Below are 22,572 nucleotides of genomic sequence, written 5' to 3' on the forward strand. Positions count from 1 at the left end.
CCTGGCTCATCCTGACTCAGCCTGGCTCAGTCTGATTCAGACTCAGCCAGACTCAGCCTGACTCAGCCTGACTCATCCTGACTCATCCTGGCTCATCCTGACTCAGCCTGGCTCAGTCTGATTCAGACTCAGCCTGACTCAGCCTGGCTCAGCCTTACTCAGTCTGGCTCAGCCTGGCTCATCCTGACTCAGCCTGACTCAGTCTGACTCAGCCTGGCTCATCAGGCCTCAGCGCTCCACAGCGTCACCTTGAAGTCTGTGGAAATGTGAAACCTGAGTCGATCTTGAATTGATCCTGACTGCTGAGTGTTGACGAGGGAGAGGAAATCCTTTCCGGCTGATTTCCTGTAATAAAACCTCTGATGATTCTTTACGCCGGTTTCATGAATAACTTCTGTGAAGTCGTTCCAGACCTGATGGAAACGTATGTCTGGAGTTTCCCTGCTGCAGCGTTCTGGTCAACCGCCATGATGTCTGATTGCTTCACTGGTTACACTGTAAAACTGAGTTAAAGTCAGAAGATTTAAATAATCCAGACCCTTGCTGCAGCTCCTCGGTTTCATTCAGACCAGTAATCAGTGGACAGTTTGGGGTAAAGGTGATGTCTTTCTTAATGTCAGGACATAAACACTGAGAAATATCCTAACTTTACCAACTAACGTCTCCAGATTCACTCTCGCTCTCCGTCTCCGTGGAGGCGATGAAAGCAGATGTCGGCACTTTTTTAATTGAATATTTCCGCTCATGTCGGCAGATTTTATTAATGTATTGGAATGTAATCTCTGTAAGACAGCAGATTCAGCTCAGACAGGATTGAATGTGTTTGCAAACAAAAAMAAAAAAAAACGGCACCCAGCAGAAAATAAGAAGCAAAAAAACTGTTAGAAATATTCAACCAGTTAGAAAAGTCCAGCTTCCTCCCACTGCAGAGCCAGTGAGGAGATGAGGCCCAACTGGTCAGGTTTTGGGTCGTGCAGGTTTTCCCAGTGTCAACACAGACATCTGAGGCCGGTCAGACTCAGGAAAACAGCCGCCTTCAAACATTTCTGTTTCTATACACGGACATAATGTACTGAACTCTAAATGTATTTCTGCTCCAGTGCAGCTTGCTGACACACACCAACAGCTTCTTAAAGCCGGTAGAGGAAAAATAACACAACTCCACTGGAAATGTAAAACAACGAATAAACTCAAACAGGAAGTTATCCACATGTCATGATAAACTGAAACAACCTTTCAAAGGGTTCAGAAAATGCTACTAAAGTTATAAATGTTGGATGACGTCTCTCAGAGCGCAAAGCATAGAAATACACTGAATAGATCTGCCCTTACGGATTGGGCGCATTGTCACCAATACCCCAACTTATGTTTTTTTTATTTTTTATATTRGGACCGATACAGATATTAATATCTGATTGGTGGAGATGAAGTGATGATCTGCGCTTCGGCCCGTCGGCCGCCTGGCTGTGGATCTGAACTCGGAAAATCCGGCTGGATCCGTTTGGCCAGCAGCACATATGGAGCCGGACCTTCGCCGGCTTCTCCGTCTTCCCTCGCTGTCCTCTTCTTCACAGAGAGTAAATGATGAGGCGCTCCAGAAGAGCCATCTACTACATCTGTTATGACTGGCGGAGAAATGAGGGGCGAAGATTGAAGGAGGGGAAAAAGTGACGGACGGAGATTGAAAGAGACAACATGTGATTGGTACAGTGAGAAGCTCTCATTAATGGATGTCTGCTGCTGCTTCTCGGCCTCGCAAACAACAACACGCGCCTCCTTCCTGCGCTGTCAGGGAGATGAATCTCCTGCTGGCGACTGGAAAGAAATGGAGCTCTGCTGGGGAAATTAAGTCACAGCTACACTTAATCATTTACCTCCACTCCTTGTTCTTGCCGTCTTCCTTCTCTCTGCTCCTTCCCGCCTCCCTGTTGTCCTCTGCCAGCTGACAGCTGAGGTGAGGAATCGCTCCGGTCTCTAAACGAAATCCCGGAGCTCCCAGAAACCGACGCCTCTCAGCACTTTGTGACCCACATGAGCGGCGCTGAATTCCTGCGCAGCATCAGCAGCAGAGGAGCAGGATGGATTTCACTGCCTGCTGTTGCATAAGAGCTGCTTGAGTGACGAAAGATGGGTCATTACAGCGAATGTTTCTGGTGTTATGAGGCAGAAACACGGCACGACGTGGCTAATTCAGTTAGCTTACAGTTAGCTTACCCTCTGGGTGGTTAGCTGACTAAAACCTCGCTGGGAAAGCAAAACCCAGCAGTCCGTCCATCCATCTGCCCCAGTTTAATCAATTCATCCATCCGCCCGCCCGTCAGGACAGACGGACCAGTTAAAGCACCAGTTTGTTCTGTTTTTGTTCTTCCAGCTTCAGTAAAAACTCCTGCCGTCTAAAACCTCTGATACTCGGAGACATTCAGGCCCAGTCGGATAATTCTCCCTCTCTGTCCCGAAACCTCGTTTCCATATCAACAGATCAGAGATGCAGATAACGTTGATTCCTGTGATCCTGAATGGATGCAGCATTTCATGGGTAAAAGCTGCAGGACAAACATTCAGAACCACTGAGGCCCACATCGTTTAACCAGTTAGTCCCAGTTTGTTCAGTAACTAACCAGTAGAACCAGTGATCTCTGCAGATCCTCACTGGGAAACCAAACTCCTGCATAATTAACACAAAAATCCACAAGTGTCATAAATAATTCTGCACTACGGAGAAAAATTAGAGTTTTTACATTTTAACCAGAAAAGCTGCTTGAATGTTCAAACATTTTACAATTAATTAGTTTTTTCCAATCACAAAAACAAACTTTTACTATTTTTTTTATTATTATTTAAATGGATTCCAAATTAAAAAGCATTTAGAAAAGTGACAAACAGAAACGAGCTGTGGGTCTGAAGTCAGTGTGAACTAAAATCTGCTGAATTATCTTCCAGGTTTGTACCTCGGATGAAGATTAATTCAAAATAAACGAGCGCGTAAAGGAGGAAGCGAGTTATTCTTCCTGCATTTTGCAGTAGATTATTGATGAAATGTTTGGGCGTGTGAACGTCAGCTCATTGATCGGCTGGGTCGGCGCCATCATGGCCACCTGACAGCGGCGTCCTCAGCTGACCTCAGATCGGCTGAGGACGCCGCTGTCAGGCGCCATCAGAAACTGGGATTTAATTTAAACAGATTCTACAGTTATTCACGTTTTTCACAAATACAACAGATTAAAAACAACAAACCGACAAACTGACATTTACTGCTTAATGTCTGTAAAGTCCTGTGGATGAGATGCAAAAACGTATCTTTTGTTACTAAATAATTGCTAAAAAAAAGATTAAAATAAGTAAAATTAACTGGGAATAAAACTGAAAGTGTAATTAAAATTGATACATTTAAGCACAATTACATTCGAAGGAAATAAAATAAGTTAGATGGAAGTTTAACGAGAAATGTTGAAGTAAATTGAAAGTAAATAAAGAAACAATAAAATAAGAAAGATAAATATAAAATAACATCAAATTAGTTTTAAAAAGTTTTAGAAATCATTTCCTAAAAAAAACTAATATTTAAGATCATATTCTAAAAAGATCAGAAGTTTATTTCTGATTTTTTAAATCTGATTTTCTGTAGAAAATATCACAGTTTGATTATTTAAAGCAATATAAATGTAAATATTATTTTACCCGTCAAGGTTTCCACAATCATTTATCAGGAAATTCACAGCATTTCCTTCAGGTTGCGGTGTGGACTTTAACTAGACCGTTTCTCCTTCAGCCGTTCTGTGGACAGTTAAAACCCTCTGGCTCAACAAGCAGGAACATCGTTTATTTTAAGAGCCTTCCTCCCGTCTGCGGGTCGGTTTCCTCCCGTCGTCTTGATTGGCTTTTAATCAGAACCGACGGATCCGTTTAGAGAGACATCGCTCCACAAGCAGGATCCACATCCCGACTGACGTGTTGCCGTTTCTCCCGCCGGGCCGAGGCTTCGCTCCAGCCCAAACACATTCCCACTTCGGACTCGGGCCCATTTTTAAAATGACTGGAGGCAGCAGATTGTAACTGGAAATAAACTACATGCAAGCAGAACTCGTGAGAACGAGAAGGAGAAACGAACCAAGCGGTTTAAAAACGATAAGAAAACCTCCTGGTAGCTGCTGAGTGGGCCGGGGTGTACTTACTTTGATCCAGTTTGTTCTGGTTGGACACGGTTGACCCTCAGATACAATCGGATCTCCGTTTCACATCTGCGCTGCCATCTTGTCGTCTCACTGGACTCGTTTTTGTCTCTCAACCAATCAGGATCCTGACAGCAGCGGTTAAAATCTTCGATTCTGTCCAGACGGATCATGGCGCTGCAGCCGCTGGGCCGGTACCGTCACGATGGCACCGGGCCACAATCAATGGAGCTCATTGACCCGACGCAGGGAAGCGTGGTTCAGCCCGATGGTGCTGCTCTCCGACCCGATCCAGTCTGAGACGTTTTGGTGGAACGACGACGTTCCCGTCCGACAGAGAAACCAAACATCTGGTCTGGATCCGTCCAAATTCTGAAAAGTTTGGATCCTCTGTGGAAGAGGAAGCTGGAGGAGACGGAGCCGATCGGTTTCCTCCTGCTCTGCTTAAACACAAAGTTTAGATATTTTATACAAAACTTTATTTTGGGGGATATTGAGGATAATTTCAGATGTGATGTTTGTTACTACATTAATGTTTATGGAGCAAATTGATCCATTTTTATGGATCAGATAAACAGCTAATGATTATTTTAGTAATCGATTACTGAAGTGCTAAGGAAAGTAAACGGTGCTCCTGGATTGGCTGCATTGGAAATGTCAGCCAATCGCGGGTCAACTAGCATTAGCATCAGTATTTCAGCTTTTAAGCTGCATTTACTTCTGACTATTTTAGATATGCTCTGTGAAAAAAACCCTGGGAACATTTTGGAGTCACATTCCACATAAAAATGTTCCCAAACTGAACCGGAAGAGGCCGAAATTACTGCAGTTTCCATCACAGCTACAGATTAGCATCGGTTTGATTCTGCGCTGTAAGAAAACAGCCACTAGATGGCAGTAGTCCTCACATGGTGCTCTTTTAATCTTCTGAATTCCTCTACACTAATTACACGCATTAAAACTGTAAACTTTTATTTATTTTGTTTAAAACAAGATTTTTTCAGCCCTTTGGGTTGTGGCAGAACATTTCGGACATTTTGTTGAATCCATGGCAGGAAGAAATCAGGCGGTTCTGTCTGAAAGCATCATGAGAGTCATTAAATTCTGCAATGAAACGTTTGTTTCTGGTCAAACATGTCCAAGATATGAATAATCCTGCAGATAAAAATGTTTTTCAGCTGCGTTTCTCCCATGTTTTCTGCTCCAGAGGAGCGCCGCCTTCCTGTTAGCTTAGCTGCTTTAGCTGACGGGAATAAAGTTCGGAGGAGTTTGACAGAACCCAAAGGAAGCTTGTTGGACGGACAAACTGTGGGCTGTGGGTGGTGCTGGACGCGTTTGTCGCTCCGGGCTTCTTGTTTCATGCTGCTCCCACTTTGAAGAGCTCATTTAAATCCTGTTTTCCTTTTCCAATAATATCCATTCGATTATGTGGGCGTTTCCTAAGCTAATTACCCAGAAACGGTCCAATCCGGATCCTCCATCTCCGCGGGAACGCGGCGTTCCGGGGGGAATTTCAAGTTTGGTGCCAGAAAGTTTTAAAAGTCAGAACTCTCCAGTTTAGTCAGCGTATTGATGTGGACCGAGGGCGGCTTCGTCTCCAGGACGTTATGGATCCAGCAGCTAAGCGCGCAGCGGCTGATAATAGATTCCCGATGCGACCTCTGACCCTCTCCGCTCCTGATTCGCTGTGGAAGGAAGTGGAGTGTGTGGGCAGCCGGAGCGCAGCAGCACAGAGGAGCTGCTGTGTGTGTTGTTGGATTATTTCTGCTGTCCGTGTGTGTGGGCGGCGCGTGTTTACTCGGAGAGATGAAGAACGGCGATCTGCTCCGTGGATTCAGAATAACTCGGCTGATCTTCGTCCTCCKGCAGCCGCGGCTCACTTTTCTCATCTKAATCACGACGCTAAATATTCACCTTTTCACATTATCTCACATTGAAAACACAAACTTCAAAGGGTTTTATGTTAGGCATAAGTTAGAGCGTCATTGAAAGTGAGCAGAATGAAAATCTGAAAAGTGTGGAGTGTATTTTTGGAGAGCCATCTCATGCTGCAGCTTTTTTAAGGTTCGTCTCAATCAGTTCTGCAAATCTGTAGCGGACATGTTTGTCTGTTTCTTTCTGCAAAACGGTTCAAACTCCGTCACACTGGATGGCGAGCCCAACTGGTCTTTGACTAGGCCGCTGTAAAGCTATGTTCTCACAACAGCCAAATGAGACCCATGTTTCCGACTTTTCCTTGGCAGTCCAAGTCTGAACGATCCAATTCGATCCTTTCACAATAAGAAAATTCTCTTCCAAATGTAGAACAAAATATTTCACAAAAGTTTATAAAATGTCACATTTTATTTGACTTTTCAATCAACTAATCAATCGATCGATTATTTCAGCATCACAGCAGCTCAAAGTTCTGTCCATCAACAAACTATGAAACACATCATGGAGTCAAAATGTGTGAACACCAGAAASARGAATTGCATTTTGTGAAGTTCCATCGTTAAAATCGAACATGTTGGTCAATGTTTTGTTGACGTGTGTCATAAATCCATAAGTCTCCATGGCAACCATTCAGCGTTGGACCCAGCTGCGCCTTCGAGGCGCAGCTCCTTCTCTGAGCTGCAGTTAACGAGTTTCCGCCTCACACAGCAGCTCCTCCCCCACTCAGCTCCTTCAGACTAGCCAGCAGCAATTAGCGACCGCCTGAGCTCGTCAGAGGAGCTGCTGCTCAGAGCAGCGCTGGAGAAAACGTTGTTAAAGGGTTAATAGAGGAGCCATGTTGGGATGACAACATGGAGGCGGAGCTTCAGAAGCAGCAGGAGTTCTTAAAGAGACAGAGGCCCAATTTCAAGGCACTGAATTACAAAATTTCTTTCAAGTCATATTTGATATAACATTTTAATAAAAGCTGAGGTTAATATAGTTACTTGATCGTTCTAAATACAGAATACGTCCCCGTAATTTGAGTAGCAAGAATGACCAGGCAGAAAAAAACATAAAGTGTGTGTGTGTGTGTGTGTGTGTGTGTGTGTGTGTGTGTGTGTGTGTGTGTGAACTCTGGCGGTAAATGTTCCCGTCTCAAAGTGAAACTCTTTCAGCTCCAGAGGTTACAGGAAACCATCATCCGTGGTTTTATGAATGAGATCAGACGGTTTATTTATAGTTCAGAGTCGGTGATGGAAGAAGCAAACAGTAAATCTCACCCAGGCCGCCTGCTGGCCAGGAAACCCCCCCCCCCTCACGTCTCTGTGGGACGGTAGATCTGACCTCTGACTCCATAACGAGCAGCGAAGTGTCGGTGGTGGACTGTCGGGTCGTCTGGGGTCCGTTACCTGATCTGGCTCCCAGCAGCAGGTGGGGGAGGGGCGAGCCGGGTCAGTGTTCCTCTGAGTAAACAGAGGAAGGTGTTGTTGACCTGCTGACCTCTGCTGGTTGGAGAGGAGGATTCGTTTCCACTGGACCCGACGTCTGTGTGTGTCTGTGCTGGTGGAGCCGTCGCTCCCTCATGGTGTGTTTACGGCGCAGAACCTCCGGACTGAACCAACATGGCCGCCGAGCGGGTTCTGCATGAAACCTGCAGCCGGTCTGAAGCTTCCAGAGGAGGAACATGAGTGGAGCGTCGCTCAGCTCTGATCTCTGAATGTTGATTTCAGGTTAAAAACCTGCAACTCTGAGGAGACGAGCTGGACGGGTCGACCCAGAAGGTCCATCAGAACATCCATAACTTCGGGTCGATACTTTAGATTCAGATTAGATCAGTTTATTTAAATAGCACGCTCTGGTTCTGCTCTGCATCCAGACCCAAATGTGGAGAAGCAGCGTTCAGCTTCTATGCACCACAAATCTAGAAACAAACACCCAGAAAACTGAAAAACAGCCGAAACACTGAGCTCCTTTAGATCCAGACTCAAACCCAGCTGGTCGGAGTTTCTTTGATTCATAATAAATGAAACATTTTGATCTCTGATGACGGAAGAATTTAATGTTTCAGTTGATTTTTGACTTTGAACAAACCTGACTGATTAAAAACAGAAAAATACTCATAAAAGACACCAAACAGTAAACATTAAAGGTTTTATCCAACAATTCTTGGTTATGTTTATTACTTTAATATGAAATACAATGGAATCAGTGAGATTCCTAAATGGTCAGATTTGGTTGGGAATGAAGTTTTTGCTGAGAATCGGTGGGTTTAACCTCCAGTCGTCTTTAAGGGGCGTTCACAGACGCCACCTGCTGCGTAAAGCGGCGTTTATAAATGATGAGGCGTCTTTTTACCGCGATGAGGAGAGGAATCCTTTAATCTGTCTGGATAAACGGCCTTCCTGCGCCGAGCAGAGGAGGATCAGACGGTTCTTCAGTCAGACGTAGAGACGCTCCGTCCAGAGAAAGACGCTTCCTGGAGGAGACGTAAACTGTTTAACAGTTTATGATGCTGAAAAGAAGCGAACGAGGCCTCAGAGGGGACCGGTGCATTCCACGGCGCAGGAGGAAAATCCCCACAATGCCCCTCTGTTGTTCCCGGCAGTGTAAGGTGACACCGCTCCTCCCCGGCAGGGATGATCCGTTCTTTTCTCCATAAAGTGGGGAAAAAAAAGGGAGTGGGGCTGAAATCGGAGCGGTTTCCAGGGAGGTGGAGGAGATTTATGGTCTGTTGGTGTGCGAGGAAGAGGAGGAGGAGGAAGAAGAGGAGGAGGACACGAAGGAGCTGCAGAGGAGGAAGAAGTGGGACGAAGGTCTGCAGATCCTGGACTGAAGAAGAGCTGGACTTGAACTTGTTTCTGTTTGGATCGCCGGACGGGAAATACCCAGGTGAGAAGGTGGGGGCAAAGGTCACGGCTGCCATTTCTGTCCTCCTCTTTGCTCTGGTTTCTTCATGTCTTCACTCACCGAGCTGCAGAAACGCTGTGCAGGTTTCCTGAGCGCTGCAGAGCCGGCCCACCTGTTTAAGCTTCGATCCGTTTCCAGGCATCCAGCAGGTCGAAACGCCTCCCACTGTTTTCCTGCTGCGGCTCCTGCAGCTCCGCGTTTCTGCTCTCCTGCCCTGAAACCTTCAGAAGGCGATCGGCGGTTTGAATCCCTCGTTTCTGTGGATCTCGTGAGTCAGAAGCGAAACGTGCGACGCCGCTTCGCTCTCGTTCCTCTGCAGGCGGTCGGTGGATTTGTGGCTTTTTTCTTTTAGCTTCTTTGGTTTAACTAGAAGTCGGGAAGCGAGGATCAGCCGACTTGTCCTCACATGCTGAAAAATGATTCGCTGGACGAACTCGGCTCCAGTCTCCATCCAACTCACTGAAACTGGCTGAACACAATCCACAGGCGTCAGAAGGAAAAAATCACCTCAGAATGTGAATAAACATCAAACTGCAAACAGAAAAATGTTTTTCTGCGATTTCAAGTCATCTCTTTTCTAAGGTGGATTTGTTTTCGTATTTTTACGCAAAACGGATCATAAATCTTCTTTTTCGTTGCATAAAATAAAAATGTATAATCTGGTTTTTCTCTGCAAATCAAACTTCACCCAAGTCGTGTGAATTTTTGCAGCAAAGCGGCAACGATAACGTTACAAACTCTGCAGGTCATAATGAAACTTAAAAACTATTTTTTTAATTGGCAAAGAGAATTTTTTTACATTTTATTTCTCCAGAACCAACCAGAGACTTTCACAACCTCAGCTTCATAAAAACACCTCCAGTAAATCTCACGTTCTCAGATTTGCACTTTGATTTCTGGGAAATTGAATTGAAAGCCTGCAGCTTATGAAGCAATGTGATTGGCTGACTTGGGTTTGCGCTACACTGCCCCCTGTTGGTCTGGCATGTTTAAAACAACGGATTTGTTTCCTGTGGATGAAGACTAAACTGACCCCATTTACAATGTTTTTTACAATATTTCGGTGATATTTAGTTTTTATAAAGACCCGGCTGCATGTGGACAAGCTTTGAGTAAAATCCGACCCGGATCTTCCGGATCAGACTCTGTTTCTTCCTGTCCAGCCTGGAGTTTCTCCACTGAGCCGAATCGGATCTGCCATCAGGTTTCCATCATATTTTGATTATTTTCTCTATTTATTTTACAGATTATGATCAAAACTCCACTCTGACTGACGTTCCTCATTTCTAAGCTGCTGCCTTGTTGACTTTAGGGGTCAAAACTGAAATTATAAACCAATCACAGATCCTCCAGCTGCAGATGTAACGGATCCTGTTCTGCAGGAACCTGCTGCATCGTTTAAATATCTAAAACTGGATCTCAGAGCCGGACGGGAGACGAGAACCGTTCTGATCATGTCTGAGGAGCCGATCCTCACAAAGTCGACGTTTCTTATGGTTTTTATTTTTATCCCTGTGAAGGATGAAAACATGGAGACGTTCAGCAGAATCTGCTGCGTCGACAAAAAGGCGGGAAGCARAGATTGAATTCTGGGAACATCTGGAACGTGTTGATGAAACGTCAATATAATAAAAAAAATAAATCGCTGATCAAACATTTTAAAAGCTGGAGTTTTTTTGTTACAGTTGCAGTTACTTTAAAAAGAATAAAAACGAAACATTAAAATGCTAATTTAAAACAAATAAAAAGTTAAAGTCGCCTCTGAGGCTCAGGAAGCAGAAATCATTTCAGTCCATAATTATTCAGACCCCAGAAAGATTCAGGCTGGAAATGTTCGGTTCTCTCAAAAGATATTAAACTCTGTAAAAAGAGCATTTGTGTTTAAGTTTTAAAATGGCAGGTCGAATGGAGTTTCGGTAAACAAACTGATGTTTCTTCTGGTTAGGGCTGAAACGATTCCTCGAGTGATTCGAGTACTTCGATTATTAAAATTCCTCGAGGAAAATTGACCTGCCTCGAAGCTTCGTTAATTTATGTTTTATCATTTAGCGCACTGTGTTTCAGCCGGAACATTATTTGCGTTGCGCGGAGCTCTGACTTCCACCTCTGAGTTGTTGACGGAAGCTACGTGTTAGCGGCATAACGTCCAATCTTCAAGTTCGGCCCGCGGGGATTTTACTGATTGGTGATAATTCCGGGTTTTCATCGTTTTTGTGGGACCAATAAACATCCTTAAAATGACCGGCGCGATGCCGGGAGTTCGGCAGCCTTTCTGCTCCGGAGCTGCTGGTTGAACGGCGGGAAGAAGCCGAGGAGGATTTACACAGGTGAGCGGAGAGACTGAACACGGCTGAGGGTTGATGCTTACAGGGTAAGAGCAGCTTTACGGACGAACCGCACAATAAACTTATATCATCCCGGTCTGAACAAACGGGAGGCGGAACATGGCTGGTAGATGAGTTTCTGAACGGAGGAGCCGTAAATATCCCGTGTTGCTCCCCCGGTCTACAAAACAGTAACTGGTATGGAAGCTCAAATGTGGAAAAAATAGACTGATGTTGATATCCGATAGTAACACTGGTGTTATGGAAGATTTACCAATATTTTATTTCATAATTGTTTTTATCTGATTACTCGATTAATCGTAAGAAAAATCTATAGATTACTCGATTACTAAAATAATCGTTTACAACAGCCCTAGTTCTGGTGTTTGTAGCTTTTTATTGGTGAGTCTTTAAGTTAGACGGCCTCGTTATCATAATAATAATCTGATTTTAAACCAACAATACTGAACGTTTCGCTATGGATGGATGAAATGATGCCATTAGCATCTGCATCTGTCTTTTTAAAGTATCAGTAGGTAAAACTGGGCTGACTTTAACTGATGTTTACTTCTATCAACATATAAATATCTGTACATGTCGTCTTTAAGTGAGGTTGAGGTTTTGCTGGCTGATTCCACTGAACAAACCGAGTTTTAATCTTTTATTCCAGGCTTATTTTGCTGTGGAAACATCTGCTGTGAATTCACAGTAAAATTTAAAATAACAGTTTGGAAAGCGTTGAAGTTGGAAAGGAGGCGGAGTTTGTGAGGGAAACGCAGGATCGGGACGTTTGGGTCGGATCCCGACTGATTCGTCTGTAAAGCTGTTATTCAGAGGTTGGTTCCCGTCCCTTGGCGTGACCTCCGACCCTTCTCTGCTCGTCCAGCTCCGTTAGCGGCCCCGGAGGGCTCGGCCACTTTTAACTCCAGCTGCCTGTGAAATTCATCCTGACGCCTCGGTTCTGATCCTCGGTTCTGATCAAGGCAGATGATTACGGGTCAGAGAGAGAAGGACCTCATTGCAGCGCCTCCTGCTGGGATGAGAAGACAGGAGGGAAGATCTCAGGGAGTTTAAACGGGTTTTTTATGGAGCAGATCAGAATCTGGTGTCAGGAGGCGGAGCTCCTCTCCAGAGGTCATGGAGGTCAGTGCGGAGCGTGAGGGGAGCTGATTACTGCTCTGCTCTCTTATCTGCTCTGATGGACGAAGCGCCTGCTGATTATTCTGCTAATCAGAGCCGTCGTCTCGGTGATGAGCTCCGTGCTCAGCGCCGCACCGGCCGCGCCGCAACGGACGGCGCCGCAACGGCCGCGCCGCTTCAGGCCCCTAATTTCATTACCATCCCGTTCGGCTGCTGCAGCTCGGAACGCCGGGAAAATCCAGGCTGGAACAGGAAGTGTGTGAGTTCGTCCTCTTCATCGTCCAACTCTCAGTTGGACTTTGACTGGGCCGTTCCACTCGATTGCTCCACACGTCTGGCTTTAATGGAGGACCCTCCAGAAACACAAACAGCAATAAGATTGAAATAAATATCATTTATTAACCCTGACCCGCCCTGAGGGGAATGGCCTTTAACTAGGCCATTCTGTTCATGAGTCAGAATGGCCTAGTTAAAGTCAGAATCCGTGGCAGAGCTTGAATATTATGGTGACTTTTAGGAACAAACCTTCAGTTTGTTTCACAGCTCTGCTTGGTTCTGAGCTGACAGCTAGAATCCCGGTCCGGTCCAGTCCAGTCCGGTCTGGTCCAGCAGAACTTCTGCCTCCCTGCCCACCTGGACGTTCTTTTGGATCTAAACGAACCCACATCAGATCTTCCCTCTGTGTTTTCGTCGTTCCTCTGACCCGACTCTCTCGGGGTTTCCGGGTTTTTCTGGGCTCGTGGTTCTGGAATCGGTCCGGCCGTTTCAACTTGGCGCCCGCGGCGCCGTCCTCCGCTCCGCTCAGGTTCTGTCCGCCAGTCGTTTGGGTTTTATTGTCGTAATTAGAGGCGGGTTGTCCGGGTTCTGTCCCGGCCCGGTTCATCCCCTCCACCGTCTCCTCTCTGCTTATTTAATCTGCTGAACAGAATCTTCCTGTTTATTATCTGCTCCGGTTTATCGCTCCCTCTTTGTTTTCTGTCTGTCGTCTAATCTTTCTGCCTTCGCTCCGTTTAATCTCTGCTTTCCTTTTATCGCCTCTCCTCCTTTCACCTCCCCTGTTCGCTGTATTTATCTCTCCGCTCCTTTATTCCCTCCTTCTCCACTCTTTGTCCTTTTCTCCTTCCAGTAATTCCCGTCACCTCTTCACCTCTTTCTCCTAATCTTTGCTCTCCATTCGTCTTCTTTTCTTGGCCGTCTCAGCAGCTTTYGTGGCTCCTGACGGCGTCCAGCGCATACATCAGCCTCTCTAATTAACTCATAAATCATACTTGGGGAGTTTAAATGAGCGTTGGAGGACTTCCTGCCCTCCTTTCAGCCACAAGACAAGCAGATATTTGTGCTGCGTTTAATGCTGCGTCACTCTGAAGGAACTCGTGTTCCTCTTTGTTCTCCAGTGATTCCAGTGAACCGCCTGCAGAAACCAGATTTATACAWGTAACACAAAATGAACGATTGTGATGGAAACGGTGACATGTACGAAATGTTCATTAGGCTCAAATTTGCATAAATATTAGGTCATACATTGAATAAATTTAAGAATCTAATATTTCCAATCTGTGGAGTTTATGTCTTTAAATCTACGCAAGTAAGAGCAGCAATAATAATATTACTGAAGTAAAAGACTCTCTACCGTATTTTCCGCACTATAAGGCACCTAAAAACCTTCAGTTTCCTCCAAAGCCGACGGTTCGCCTTATGTATGGACCAATATTGAGCCACAACAGGTCTAGCAGCTACGGTAAGCAGCCGCCGACTTCATTTTCCCCGTAGAAGAAGAAGCGCGCGGTGCATGCYGGGATAGTTGTCAGAACGCTGGTTTGTTGTTTAGCGGCGGAAGAGAGACGKTGACCGCGGCGGCGGCGCGTCGGTTGGTCTGTGTTACCCAGAATGCATTATTAAAAAAGTTTTTCATTATAGTTTTATTTTGTTTGTTTAACTCTGTTAGTTTAAGTTAGTTTTTACAGTGTATGTTTTAAATATTGGTTCATTTTTCTTACTGTAGTAGTTTTTGTTGTTGTTTTTCATTCTTTAGTTCATTTCTGAGTATTTTTAGTTTTGTGATTATGGATCATGTTGAAAACTCAACAGAAATGTAAAAATTTTATCCGATTAATATTTTTATCCAATCAGCTGACTGGAGTTTCCTCCGTCCTTTCGCTGCCGCCATTTTGCAGATTAGCTTAGCTTAACTGCTTTGTGGTGAAAAAAATAACATTTTCACGTCAGTTTGAAAGTCTAATAAATGGATTCATAAACACAAAAGAGGATAAATATCAATAATTTCAGCAGGTTCTGGTTTGATGAACACAGTTTAGTCCTAGTTAAAGTTTCATTCAGTTATCGGTAACTCTGGTTCTGACCCGTTGTGTCCCCTCAGATGAAAGGATGCTGCAGGGAGCTGAAGACGGACTGAGCCCCACCTGAGCCCCTGACCCGACCCGACCGCCGCCGTCCCATCATGCACCTGCTGTGCCGCGGGCGCCTCAAGCTGCTGGTGGCGTCTCTGACCGCCGTCGTCCTGCTCACCTGGCTCTACCTGCTGGCAGGAAACCTGGACAGTGAGTAAAGCGGTTCTGCCGGGTCGGTTTGGGTCGGACTCAAACTGTTTTGCTGAACATGATGGCGATCACGTTTCTTTAAAACATGAAAAAGGTTTTGCAGGTTTGACAGATTAATTTTTTCAGCTTGATCGTATTGTTCTACATTTTTGTGTGTTTTTGGTTCACTCTTGTTTTATTTTGTAAAAKTRKTTTGTTTTTACAAAWTAAGTCAAATTAAAAACTAAAACYTGTGTCACACTTTAGGGCCGCGCAAAATCACTTCAAGGGCCGCAAACGGCCCCTGAGCCGCACTTTGGACACCTCTGCCTCACTGGAACCGGCGCAGATTTTAATCCCGCTCAGCTCAGTTTTCCTTAATCTCACCACAACTTCAACCCATTTCACAGATTACCCATAATGCCACAGGGGAATCTGTGAGTTCAGAGCCAGAATTAAAGATGCACTTCTGCATTTTATTTACGTCTGGCAGGAAAATAAACCAGTAAAATAAACCAGTAAAATAAACCAGTAAAATAAACCAGTAAACCGTGATGAAAACTGGAGCAGCAGCTTCCTCTGTGTGGAGAACAAACTGGATGTGGCATTTTTCCTCCCTCAGACGGGCGAGAGAACATTCCCATCATGCCACAGGGTCAGGAGGGAGGGAGAAACGGGGACGAGGAGGAGGATGATGATGATGATGATGAGGATGATGATGGAGGGAAATGACCCTGCTAGTTGTTCGGTTCAGTCCAAGTCAATAATATTAATTTTAATAATAAATAATCGAGTCGTTGACTTTACAGCAACACCTCATGCTGATCAGGCGACAGTAGAGAGGAAGACCTTCCCTTTAACAGGAACCCGACCAGTCATCCATCCATCCATCCACAAAAAAAAATCTATTTTGTAAAAATGTTTCCAGCATAAAACCTGGATCTTGTGTTTAATCTGGTTTAATCTGAGGATAATTTCTGTGGGAATATTTTCAGCTGCTGTTTGTTGTTCTGAGTGTTTCTGCTGCTGGAACAAAGAAAGTGATGTTTGGAAGCAGGCTGTACGTGTGTGTGTGTGTGTGTGCACGTGTGTGTGCGTGCGTTTATGTGTGCGTGCGTGTGTGTGTGTGCGTTTATGTGTGCGTGCGTGTGTGTGTGCGTGCGTGCGTGTGTGTGTGTGTGCGTGCGTTTGTGTGTGTGTGTGTGTGTGTGAGTCGCACTGAGCCGCTGTCAGAGTTGAGTCTCACCAGGAAACGGGAGTTTTTCATGTTTTCTGTTCTCCGTGGGCTGATGCTGTTTTACGGGATGTGACTATTACCTGGAACGCCGTGATTAACACCTTGTTCTGAGCGCTGCCGTCGGTTATTATGATTACATTTCATATGCAAGAGGAAACGAACCGATGAGTCAGCATCATGCAGAGCGATTCATGTGATTCACTGAGCGGCGCTAAGCGGACGAACAGGAGAGGACGCGGCGTTGGCAGATGCTGCACACATTTCCATTTCTGAGCYGCTCCAGTCGGATCCCAGTGTTCAGGCCACCAGGCGCAATTTGCATTTCTGTCCTTTTGGCAGAAAAACAGCCAAAGTGAATTAGATCTGGCTCCTAACAGACACGCAGCTCAGAATCGTCTAGGTTCTGGATATCTTAGAGTTTTCTCTCCAAGGTCAGAAGTGACCTGATTATTCTCCATGACTAAACTCGGCTGTTAGCAGTTTAAATGTAGAGCAGAGGAGGAAAATKAGTCTTCTTCTGCTGAAAGGCAGAAAAATAGTTGTAAAATCAGTTAAAATCCAGATTTAAGGAGCATTTTCCCCAGAAAGCCTCAGTGAGGTAATGTGGAAAYGACCTCAAAGGGCARAGYTTTAAAGCTGCAGCAAGAAACTTTTATTAAAATATATGCTTTTTACAGTTAAAACTGTTTTGACAGCATAGTGAGAGACATAATCTGTGAAAAAATCGATTTCCTCTGCGCTTTGCTACAGCCAGAAAAACAGARCCAGKAGGAGGGTCTTAGTGCTGTCAATCATGCTGTGGTTCTCGTTCCCTCTGCTCTGAGAGAAACCAACCGAAACCCTTTCAGCAGCCTGTTCCCCGCCTGRCCTGCGGGGGCGCTGCACYAAGAACCACTGAAGGAAATGACATGAAAACTTAAGAAGAAGACAGATCTCAACTTCTGTCTTCAAGAAGCRSAAAGAAAACTGGCTTCCCATCTTCAGCCGTTTCTATTTTGTCGTTGGTAAAACGTCACGAGCCGTTTCCCCTCTTAGCGGTAAACACGTGCGTTTGCTTTGGTTGTATTTACCCAGAATGCCCTGCGCTGTATTACACTTCCTGCTTTTGGAGCRGTCTCTGATCTGCAGAGTTCACTTCCACCGAACCGAACCGAGGTTTGTAGACGGAGCAGAGTTTGATTTTTGGTCTGAATCGGTCGATTCAGTTCCTTCGAACATTTAACCCTTCGCTTCCCTAATCCTCCTTTGTATCGTCCACCAGGCCTTTTCTCCATCACATGTTAGATTTTTTAAAATCTGAATTAGTGTTAAAAACTGGTAAGATTATYACAGTTTAACATTCATGTTGACTCTGAGGGTCTAAATGTAGCATTTAATRCTTTTCTCAGAGACTCACAGTCCGTCCGTCTCGCCATCCTTTAACCTTCTGCTGACAGACGGTAGGAGAAAAGAGCCTCACTGAAAGGAAAGACGCTACAGCGAGAATATAGTTTGGTTTGGGGACAGAACCGATGAGGAAAGTTAGAGAGAAAAACCCAAAGAGAAGACGACGACGACGTCAGTCCAGTTCTTTTTAACACCAGTTACGTCTCATTTCCATCGTTTGTGTGTTTTCAGGGTGAACTGCAGGTTATCCAACCTTAATGCTCCTTCAGTTTTGGAGGATTTTTTTTCTTAGCAAAGACCCACCAACGTTTCAGACAGAAGCGAGCCTCCTGGGGAGGAAGAGGAGGAGGAGGAAGTGCGATGAGCCAATTTTGAAGTGTGAGACTCTGGAGAAGGTTTAGCTCACAGATTCTCAGTCTGTTTGTGTCGCAGATGAGAAAACAACAATGGCGGCGGCGGCGACTCTGATGGAGACGTGGTGATTGGAAGCCCAAAATTCAGCTTCACGGATTCTGGTTCTGATGTTTGGCTGCAGAATACAGTCAGACAGAAAGAAGCATTTTATGCTTCATATTCAACTCGAGTCTGTTAGGAAAAAGGTCTTTCAGTGGATTTTAGACCATGTTGGTGACAGAAATCCAGTTTTTTAAAAAATTTTATCACAGCTGCTAACGCCGTTTGCCATGTCGTTCCTCCCAAGATGGCCGCTCCCTCCTCTTGGCGCCCTGCTTGCCCGACACGCCCGCCGCACAGGTTCTGGAGCGAGCCGTCCTGGAGTCCCGGGTCCGAGAGGTGGAGGAGGAGAACCGGCAGATCAAGCTGCAGCTCAGCCAGTCGCAAGGCGCCGCCCAGCTCTCTGACGGTAACTACGGCAACCAGCAGTGGGGCGCGTCGGCGGACACGGTGCCGGAGGACGGCGACAACACGGCGGAGGAGAAGAGCAACCACACAGACTGCTCCCGATCGCCGCTGGTCCAGAAGTGTGAGGTCAGGATGCGTTTCTGTCTCGTCACAGATAACGGTCGCCGTGACGAATGTTTACGATAAATCGTCCCAGAGATTATTGCGATAATCGATAATATTGTTGTTTGGACTCCATTTTTAACCAGTGTGGTTCTGTGTCCCTGCAGCTGATCCACGTAGCGTGTGTTTGTGCCGGTCACAACGCCAGCAGAGACGTGGTCACTCTGGTCAAGTCCGTCCTCTTTCACAGGTGAGTCCGTAGACCGGACTCACCAAACCGGTCCGGAACCGGCCCGTTTGGCACAGCTGAATGGTTGCCATGGAGATTAACCCTCCTGTGGTCTTAAGAGATCAGGTCATTTGGACGCCACAAGTTTGTTTTACTCTAAGCGCAGGCTGGCAGAATCACAGTGCTCCAGCGTGCGCTTATACAGGGGTTTGTGTGTTTGGTTTTGGGAACTGACGGTCTGACAGGACAGCCCTCCGTTTCTGCATGTGTTGGTTCTGAGGATGGATGGATGGATGGATGTTTGGTTGTACTCCTTTCTCATTCTCGCCTCTCGCTTCCTGTCGTTCGGTTCCAGGAGGAATCCTCTCCACTTCCATTTCATCACCGACTCGGTGGCCAGTCGGATCCTCGGCTCCCTGTTCCGGTCCTGGATGGTTCCGTCCGTTCAAGTCAGCTTCTACGACGCTGAGGAGCTCAAGGTGAGACGTCGCATCGTATCGTATCGCATTGTATCGCATTGTATCGTATCGCATTGTATCGCATTGTATCGTATCGCATCATAGCGCATCATATCGCATCGTATTGTATCGTATCGCATTGTATCGTATCGCATTGTATCGTATCGCATCATAGCGCATTGCATCATAGCGCATCATATCGTATCACATCGTATCACATCGCATCGTATCGCATCATATCGCATCGTATCGCATTGTATCGCATCGCATCATATCGCATCGCATCATATCGTATCACACAGTATCGCATCGTATCGCATCGTATCGCATCGTATCGCATCGTATCGTATCGCATCAGGCGCAGCATTTTCCTGTTTTACCGCTGCAGCCGGATTCAGGTTTGGCCTCAGCTCTGGGTTACAGGATACATGACCATATTTGTGGAATCAGTGAGTCTCTCTGGTTGCCATGGCGATCAGGGTAAGATGGATCTCAATCAGTTTCAGTCGTTTGTACATGAGATTAAAACCTTCTGCTTCTAGTTTTGTGGATTTGAATCTGTAAAGTTTGGATACACAATATAACATAACATAAATGTTCTGATGTTGAGGCGAGTTTTTAATTTGCCACAAAGAGAATTTACACTGTAAAAACACAAGATTTTACTAAGTATTTTGGTCTAGTTTCTGGTGCAAATGTCTCGGTACATTTGAAATAAGATAAACTAATTTACAAGGAACATTTCAGCAAGAAATAGGAGCTTGATAATTACCTAATATTGACTTTAGAAAGTAAAAAAAAAGTCATTTATAATAAGGGTAAATATCTTGTTATAAGTTAAATGATCCGCCAGAGGAACTGTTACGTTTTCATTAATATTAAGGAATTATTAACTTAAAATAATTCTTGCTGATCAGTTACTTATTAGTTAGTTTTGTCTTATGTCAGTATTTGCAATAAGCAACTAATCAATTAAATCACACGATAAATAAAAATGAGTTCATTGATTTTTCTGTGTTTTTCTACCAAACTGGATGGTGAAGTCGTCATTCTGCTGCTTTGGCCTTTTTATGAACAACTGTTTTGTTTGCAGAGACTTCATAATTGATTTTGTTATTTTTATTGTTTTGTTTATTTATTTTGGACATTTTAAATGTCTTCCATTCCAGTTTTAAACATATTAGAGTTTAAAGTGTGTTGATCTCTGAAAATGTGTCCCAGGTCATTATTATCACTGTTTATCACAATAACTTCTGGGACAGTTTATCGTCCATCTCACTGTGTTACAGTGACGGGTCTGTCCAGGACGTTTGCATTGGAAACCAGTTGTAACACGCTGTGTTTTTACAGTGTAGCTGACACTTAAAGCCGTCAGAAAGAGGCTGACCAGTAAACACTCAGTTTGATGCTGATGGATGCGGTCTGAGTGGAATAAAGAGGATCAGGCATGAATCAGTGTTTGTGCTTCACGTTCTCCTCCTGCGCCGCCGCCGCGCGCCCAACAATCGGCTCTTTGTGCCGTCGCCGCGCCGACCTGCAGCCGCTCCTCACTCTCCATTAAGTGGAGGAAAACGGCGGCGACTGTAAGCCGATTATGTTTGCAGATGATGCACTTAACGCAGATCCAATTACTCTGAATTGAGAAAATTAATCTGCACTGTTTGCAGATTGATGTTTAGAAAACTGCTGAAAGCGTCTTTGTGCGAACCGACCAATCAGAGCAGAGATGATCTCCGTCTGCTTGCCGTTTCAGTCCGAAGTCTCCTGGATCCCCAACAAGCATTACTCAGGTATTTACGGCTTGATGAAGCTGACGCTAACCAAAGCTTTACCGCCCGACCTGGCGAAGGTCATCGTCCTGGACACCGACATCACCTTCGCCACCGACATCGCCGAGCTGTGGGGCATCTTCAAGAAGTTCACCGGTGAGAACGGGCGCCGCTTCACGTCACTTCCTGCTCAGAAAGTTCAGTCTGCATAAAAAGACAGGTTTATATGGAGCTAAATTAGTGTCAAAAACATTCACAACAAGACTTTTAAGTGTAAAACCTTACTTATAAATGCATACATCGTCAGATACACTGCAAAAACACMAAATCTTACCAGATCATTTGGTCTGATTTCTAGATCAGATATCTTGCTACRCTTGAAATAAGACAAAATAAATTAAAAGTAACTTTTCAGYAGGATATAGGCTTGTTTTCCGTTAATTTGTGTTTYGATGGCATAAATTAACTTATAACATGGMAAAATGTTACAGGTGAGATAATCTGACAGTGAGATATAACTTTTTCATCAATCTTAAGGAATTATTTGCTTAAAACAAATTTAAGCAAATAAAAAGCAAATCTTACTGAAAATTTACTTTTAAGTTATTTCAAGTGTACGTAAAATATTTGCAGTATAGAAACTAGAGCAAAATTACTTGTCAAAGTTTTTTTTTGTTTTCCCAGTGAGGATCCTGTAAATTCCCTCAGGCTGGTTTTGAAACAGAAGAGTTCAAGTTTGAAGTTTTTCTTCTGTTTCCAGACAAGCAGGTGATCGGTCTGGTGGAGAACCAGAGCGACTGGTACCTGGGCAACCTGTGGAAGAACCACAAGCCGTGGCCGGCGCTGGGGCGGGGCTTCAACACGGGTAGGCAGCGGTTTGGTTTCCTGAACGYTTTAGCGGTCCTCCTGGTTTCACTTCCTCCTTCTGCTGCCGCTGCAGGCGTCATCCTGCTCTACCTGGAGCGGCTCCGGAGAATCAGCTGGGAACAGATGTGGCGCCTGACGGCAGAGCGGGAGCTGATGAGCATGCTCAGTACGTCGCTGGCGGACCAGGTGAGACGACCTCCGCATCAGAATATTCTAACTGGCAGCTGAGGAAGGAAAACATGACCTTTGACTCTTTTCTGGCACTTTGTCCAAAGTTCTGAAGGACCGGTTTCTCTTCTAGATGTTTTTATCAGAGTTAGTTTCTCTGTAAAGCAGCGAAGACTCAGAACGGTCCATCACCCGGTTCTGCTGTGGCAGCGGGAGCATGTGGCTGACACCGTGTGTGTGTGTGTGTGTGTGTGTAGGACATCTTCAACGCCTTCATCAAGCAGAACCCGGTCCTGGTCCACCAGCTGCCCTGCTTCTGGAACGTCCAGCTGTCGGATCACACTCGCTCTGAGCAATGCTACACCGAGGTGTCCGACCTCAAGGTACCGAACCGAACCGCCGTCCGGCCTTCCTCTGGTTAGGCTCAGTGACAGTGTGCAAGAAGAACCCAGAATTAAACCTTTAAAGGGATCTGTTATGCAACACCCACATTTTGCATGT

At 45.2% G+C, this 22,572-nt stretch overlaps 1 protein-coding gene across 5 annotated transcripts in view; it reads left to right on the forward strand.

Moving 5' to 3' along the window:
• The window catches only part of large2 (LARGE xylosyl- and glucuronyltransferase 2), a 65,514-nt gene that overhangs the window by 38,385 nt on the left and 4,557 nt on the right, over window positions 1–22,572 (forward strand). For 4 of the 5 annotated variants that reach the window (XM_017304116.1, XM_017304115.1, XM_008406082.2 and 1 more), the window contains 8 exons: window positions 14,835–15,015; window positions 18,318–18,604; window positions 18,748–18,830; window positions 19,165–19,288; window positions 21,021–21,192; window positions 21,797–21,901; window positions 21,977–22,089; window positions 22,329–22,454. In XM_017304116.1, coding sequence (XP_017159605.1) covers window positions 14,916–15,015; window positions 18,318–18,604; window positions 18,748–18,830; window positions 19,165–19,288; window positions 21,021–21,192; window positions 21,797–21,901; window positions 21,977–22,089; window positions 22,329–22,454 — 1,110 coding nt within the window. In that variant the 5' untranslated portion in view covers window positions 14,835–14,915. Of the gene's footprint in view, window positions 1–8,276; window positions 8,976–14,834; window positions 15,016–18,317; window positions 18,605–18,747; window positions 18,831–19,164; window positions 19,289–21,020; window positions 21,193–21,796; window positions 21,902–21,976; window positions 22,090–22,328; window positions 22,455–22,572 lie in introns of those variants that run through there. The other variant, XM_008406083.2, reaches the window with a different exon arrangement.

The sequence above is a fragment of the Poecilia reticulata genome, linkage group LG3 (assembly GCF_000633615.1).
Source record: "Poecilia reticulata strain Guanapo linkage group LG3, Guppy_female_1.0+MT, whole genome shotgun sequence".
Lineage (NCBI taxonomy): Eukaryota > Metazoa > Chordata > Actinopteri > Cyprinodontiformes > Poeciliidae > Poecilia > Poecilia reticulata.